The 6,002-nt window shown below is 37.6% G+C and overlaps 1 protein-coding gene across 4 annotated transcripts in view; it reads right to left on the bottom strand.

Annotated features, from left to right (window-relative positions):
* Positions 1–1,621: 1,621 nt before the first annotated feature.
* Positions 1,622–6,002, bottom strand: part of LOC124422886 (protein krueppel) — a 7,276-nt gene continuing 2,895 nt past the window's right edge. For 3 of the 4 annotated variants that reach the window (XM_046959984.1, XM_046959885.1, XM_046960083.1), the window contains 2 exons: positions 4,737–5,448; positions 1,622–4,566 (listed from right to left, as the gene is read on the bottom strand). In XM_046959984.1, coding sequence (XP_046815940.1) covers positions 3,846–4,566; positions 4,737–5,448 — 1,433 coding nt within the window. In that variant the 3' untranslated portion in view covers positions 1,622–3,845. Of the gene's footprint in view, positions 4,567–4,736; positions 5,471–6,002 lie in introns of all 4 variants that reach the window. The other variant, XM_046960156.1, reaches the window with a different exon arrangement.

The raw sequence follows: 6,002 nt of genomic DNA on the forward strand, positions 1-6,002 counted from the left end.
GTAGTTAAGAATCATCGAACGTATCCGAGTGTAAGATTAAAAAGAATAAGGGAATATATGAACCGGTCTTTCTCGAACGAGTTCCTATACTTTTATACAGTCTCATTTATACGCTTTTTTTTTTCTTCTTCTTCTTTCATTTTATGTTTTATTAATTATCATTAGTTAATGCTTTCTAATATAACAAATAAATGTATCTTGAATTTTTCATTAATTTCATTCTAAGATTAAAATTCCAACGCATGGTCTTTCGAAGCAATCGTAAAATTGCCCGCATACTTTAATTATTATAGTTATATGCTATTCTTTTTATCAATGATGATATTGTTATCCGTAAAAAAATTATTGCAATCGATGTATTGAATTTAAATCCAACGACGATTAGATAAATACATTAATTAGATAAAGTGTGAATGATAGACGCTGTACGAATGAGAAAGTCGTATAAGAGTATAAAACGGACGAGAAATCGTGATAGAATTGAAAAGAGAAGTAGATAAGCTATTGGATGAATGTACTGGTTATATATACAAGTTTCTCTGACAGTAAAAGTAGTGAGATGAAACGACATCGTTCCGTCGGTAGTACTCTGTAGGTTCAGTGCTTTGTAGATATAAAACTATATCTTTGTTTCTTTCTTAATCGTGTTATTTCATTTATGTTAACTTTGATACGAAAAGAAAAGAAAAGAAAAAAAAACAAAAAAGTTATTTATTCTATATATTTCTCGTAGTAACTATTATATCCCGTTGCTAATAATGTTCCTCCTTAAACGATGTTTTCTTAAATAAAACGTATAAATTTATCAAAAAATCATACACAATACATACTTCAACAAATATTAAGATTTCCGAAGTAATTTAAAGGCTAAAAAGTTTAAGTTTTTTCCAATGAATGAAAAAATTTTCTTTGTTTTTGTACGAAATAATTCGATGAGATGATAAACGTTTATTATATATTTTTTTTTTTTTTTTTCAATCCGGTATGATCAATTTAAAATTTTCGATATTATTACGTTCAAAGTGATCTCCTAGAAAAACAACGTTTGAAAACGCATGAATTCTCCAAAACGCACGTATCTTTAAAGAACTCTCCGATTTCCATTCTCTATTTCTTCGGACTCGCAGCCGGTCGGGATAAAATTTCTTTGAAAGCTTTTGTCCTACGAGTCTGCCTGCGGCACGGTCTTTCGCGTGAACCAGTTTTCGCAATGATTCCTTCTGCGTGCCGAAAATTCGCAGCCGGTGGTGATTCGTCGTCCTCCCCTGCCTTCGAGTCGACCCGACATATCTTTTCCTCTCTTTCTTGGTCTCTCAATGCTCCACTGATTTATGCCCGTTCCAGGGCATGCAAATTTCTTTCGTTGTAGGTCGTCTATGTCGAGGTCACTTGGAGTTATTGTTCCATTAGATAGGTCCCTGTACGGACGAATGTCAACTATCTTACTTCCGGGTCTATCTTTCCATCCTACTGTCCTTTTTCTGCCCTTTTATTTTCATCGACAAAATGGTATAACCAGAATAACAGTCCGTAATATAAAACGAACCTCAAAACTACTACCGATGGTACAATGAAGTGTGGATGATGATGATGATGAAGAAGAAGAAGAAGAAGAAGAAGAAGAAGAAGAAGAAGAAGAAAAAGAAGAAGGAAAAGAAGAATAAGGAGAAGAGGAGGAAGAAGAAGAAGAAGAAGAAGAAAAAGAAGAATAGGGAGAAGAGGAGGAGGAAGAATAAGAAGAAGATATTCTTCTCTTCTACATTTTCTGCAAACATCCTTCGAAAGAGAATGAGAGAAAGGGAAAATTGCCCTCGTTTCTCTTCCGTTCGCTTCGTGTCAGCCTTTGCTCGCGTTAAGAAGAGAGGAAAAGAAAGGAGGAGAGAGAGAAAGAGAGAGAGAGAGAGAGAGAGAGAGAGAGAAAAGCTTTTCTTCCTTTTCCTCTCGTGTTTCCTCTTCCTTACGAAGGATCTTACGATCTCTTTTCTTACCGATGACGAAAAAGAAGAAATATTGTGTGTTCTGGTTACGATTCGCTTCGTCGCACAATATGAATCGAAACGTCTCTCTCTCTCTCTCTCTCTCTCTCTCTCTCTTTCTTTTCTTCTTTCTCTTTTTTTTATTTCGTAAAGACATCACCCTCGCGCACCATCGAATACGATCGAGATTTCTGTTCTTCTCCTTTACGACTTTGTCGTTGTTCTCTCCCTATTTCTTTCTCTTTCTTTTTCGTTCAACCCTCCTCTAACCACCCTCCGACTCGTGCCGCGGCATTCAAAGACGGATTAGTTGTTTCGTAAGGATGCGGGAACTATCAAGAGGATCGATAATACGCGAATACTTTGAAACAGGCAGAAAAATATGACGATAATATCTAACCGATATTTCGATCATATCGATATTCATTTTTAAATCAATACTCTTCCCCTTTTTACATAATTATTTTATATATGCCATTGGAGAAAAAGTAATTAATAAAATATTAAAAATGAATATACTAAAAACGAAATGTTTGTGAAACTAAAGATATTGAAATATATATCCTTCTTTCATTTTAAAAGATCGAGAGCAAATTCTTAGTCACCTACTTTCGAAAAAGGCGCATCCTTTTGTACTCCATTTCATCCCTCGGCTGTTACACTTTCTCCTAAAAGTGTAGATTTTACGAAGGCCTGAGGTCGTTCACAGTTTTCTCTCGTTATTCACGTTGGACGTTTAGAGAGTCGTTTCTTCGTTCATTTTCTTCTATCCCTCGTGTACCGCTACACGTGTTTCGACCCATCTCGTGAGATCGGCCTCAACGGGAAACCTGACGATTCCGCAAAAATAGTCTCTATATACTTACTCGAGGGGAAAATAGTTCTTTTAACTCTCTATCTTATATTTTTATCCCCTTTTATAGGACAGTGTGATAAACTAAAAAAAGAAAAGAAGAAGAAAAAAAAAAGAGAAAAAAAAAGGAGAGAAAAAAAAAGAAAGAAAAAAGAAGAGAATACGTCTTTTTCACCGTCTGAACAAAAAGAGAAGAATATGTAGAATAGCGACGGAGATCGGCGAGTTTCGACCTCGTAACCTGACAAAAGGTAAAATACAACCCTGAGTTTCACGGAGTTCATTGTAGATATATATAGTATACATATACATATATATGTACGTTTACACACACATACATACACACACATATATATATACATATATATATATACACATAGTATATATAGAAAATACTTCGGGACCCTCGACAAGATTTCATATAGAAATGAATTTATAAACGACAGCTCATGTGTATATACCTCTTGCTTTTTTCTTCTATCGGTATGAAGGAGAAACGTGTATCATAACGCCGTGAAAGAAGGCGACTTAACGAATTTGTTTCTTGTGAACACGCTTCGTAACTATACAACATTCTTACACGCTCTTTCGATTGAAAAAGAAAGAGAGAGTGTATATGAGAGAAAGAAAGAGAAAGAGAAAGAGAAAGAGAAAGAGAGAGAGAGAGAGAGAGAGAGAGAGAGAGAGAGAAAGAGAATCAGCCCTTTTTTCAATGATTCAATCAAATAATTGAACGAAGTAGCTAAGTAGAAGAAACCTGGGGTATCGTACAAATATGAAGTCCGTTAAAAATCACATTCATATGAGATCATGTTCATTTAGGATTACGCGATATCTACTCGTATATACATAAAAGAAATATTTGGAACATGAACGTGAATGCATTATAACGACATACTATATACACTTGAAATGCCTAAATTTGTGCTCTCTGGCAAAAAAGATTGAATATTGTTTTCCACATATTCAATTTTAAATTTATCACTTGACTCAATTCAATTCAATTTTTCGCTATTTCAAGACATGCAGATTACTCTTTGCATCCCTGTAGACATTGAAAGGTCTTCCGGTTCGGTTTGTTCCGGTAAGTCGATCGGTATACCAGACAGATTGATCGGTAATGAAACAGCCGGATCGATTACCGAACTCTGTAGCTGCTGTTGACGTTGTCGATGAGTCGACCTCTTAGCAATGGGCGTGGTCAAACTCTTTCTTTGGGGCAACGTCGTTATAGTCGTCGTTGTTGTTGTCATAGTTGTCGTCGTGGCTGTATTCGTCGTTGTAGCCATCGTAGTCGTAGTCACCGTTGTCGTTGATTCTACTTCATCCATATCGATATCTACGTCTATATCGATATCGATATCGTCTTCGAGATCATCGCTTGCTACGGATGGTGATGCTACTCGTGACCTCGACCCCTGTCCTCCAAGCATCACATTGCTAGTACCACACTTGTGATGCATCAGATGATGCCTTCTTCGAAAACGCATCTGACAATGTTCACACTCAAACGGTTTTTCGCCTTTATGAATCAAAGAATGTGCCTTGAGTTGATTCGAATCGCTGAATTTGGCCGAACAGAGTTCGCAAGCGTACGGACGTTCACCCGTATGTACACGCAAGTGACGACGGAGATTGGCTACTTGGACGAACTGTCGATCGCAATGGCTGCAGTGATATGGTTTCTCACCGGTATGCAATCTCATGTGCGTCTTCAGGTGGTGATCTCGAGTAAATCTGTAATTAAATGGTTCAAATGTATGTTCAAATGTATGCCGTTTATTTTTCGTTCGTTTTGTCTTTCTTTTATTTATTTATTTATTTATTTACTTTTTTTTTTAATTTTATTACTTTTTTTTTTTTCTTTTTTTTCCCCTCTAAATTTCTGTATTTTATCTTTTTCTCACCTTTTATGACATTCCGGACACTCAAACGGCTTCTCACCCGTGTGCGTACGTTCGTGATTTTGTAACACGTGTTTGTAACCAAAAGATCTCGAACACACGCCACAGGTGAAGACCTTGTCCCTGCCATCTTTTCCCGCCTCCGGACTGATTGACGTAGGTGGGCTAAGTGGCGCCACGCTCTCCAATGAATTTTGAACGTTGCTCTCCGTCTTTGCCACCTTCGTTGACTTTCTCTTCGTCGCTTGGCTCTTTTTATTACTGATTCTATCCGCGCTACTGCTCACGACGTTGTTATTATTATTATTATTATTATTATTCGTATTACCGGAACTAAGGCGGCGGGAAGAGGATTTTGTCGTGGCAAGAGCTGACGAAACTGAACCAGGCGAGTGATGAAGTGGCGAAGGGGGTGAAGAAGCTGCGGGTGGCGCCCACCCTCCAAAGAGTGTCTGATGATGTTGATAAAGTGATGGACTCGCCGCTAAAGTAGCATGTAGTGAAACAGGAATGCCGGCTGCCATTAGAGCTGCCGTTCGACTGGCGGCCAATAATTGTTGAGGAGTCAACATCGACAATCCTGCTGCAGCAGCACCCATTCCAGAGAACATCGTCGATGAAGTGTTATTGTTGTTATTGTTATTGTGCAAAGGCGGTGAGAGAGGTTGCTTCTCCGATTCTTGCTTCATGTCGAGATGTTCTCCAGCCAGAAGTCCTAAGATCAAAGATCGAATGATCTTTTCAAATCATTAAGTTTATAAACGATAAATAGGGATTATAATTCTTTTTTGTATTTTTGTGTGTTTATTTTTCTCTCTTGTTTACCTCGAATTCTATATAAATATAATTTCTTCTTTTATTTAACAAATAACGAAATATATCCGTTGCACTTAATCTAATCCAACAAAGAGTTCTCCTCTTTCTCCCATATACGTATCTCGTGCACGCGAGCAAATTCTCCTTCTCCATTCATTCGCGCACTCTCGTACGCGACGCAGAGTTCATTCATAAAACTCGACTACACCCACCCACGCCAGTAGAACGCGTACCACCTCTTCGACTATTCACGAAGGCCAACGACTTTGAGTATGTCTAACTTTTATCGCGCGTATCGAAGCATCGACTACCATTTCTCGCGATAATACAAACCCGAATTTCTCCAATTTTCTTTCAAGGCCAATAATTTTCGTCGCCTTGTTTCACTTTATTTCTAAAGGGTGGACAAAATATGTACATAATTTCGATAATCGTTACCTCGCAACCGACGAT

Source organism: Vespa crabro, chromosome 1, assembly GCF_910589235.1.
Source record: "Vespa crabro chromosome 1, iyVesCrab1.2, whole genome shotgun sequence".
Taxonomy (NCBI): Eukaryota; Metazoa; Arthropoda; class Insecta; order Hymenoptera; family Vespidae; genus Vespa; species Vespa crabro.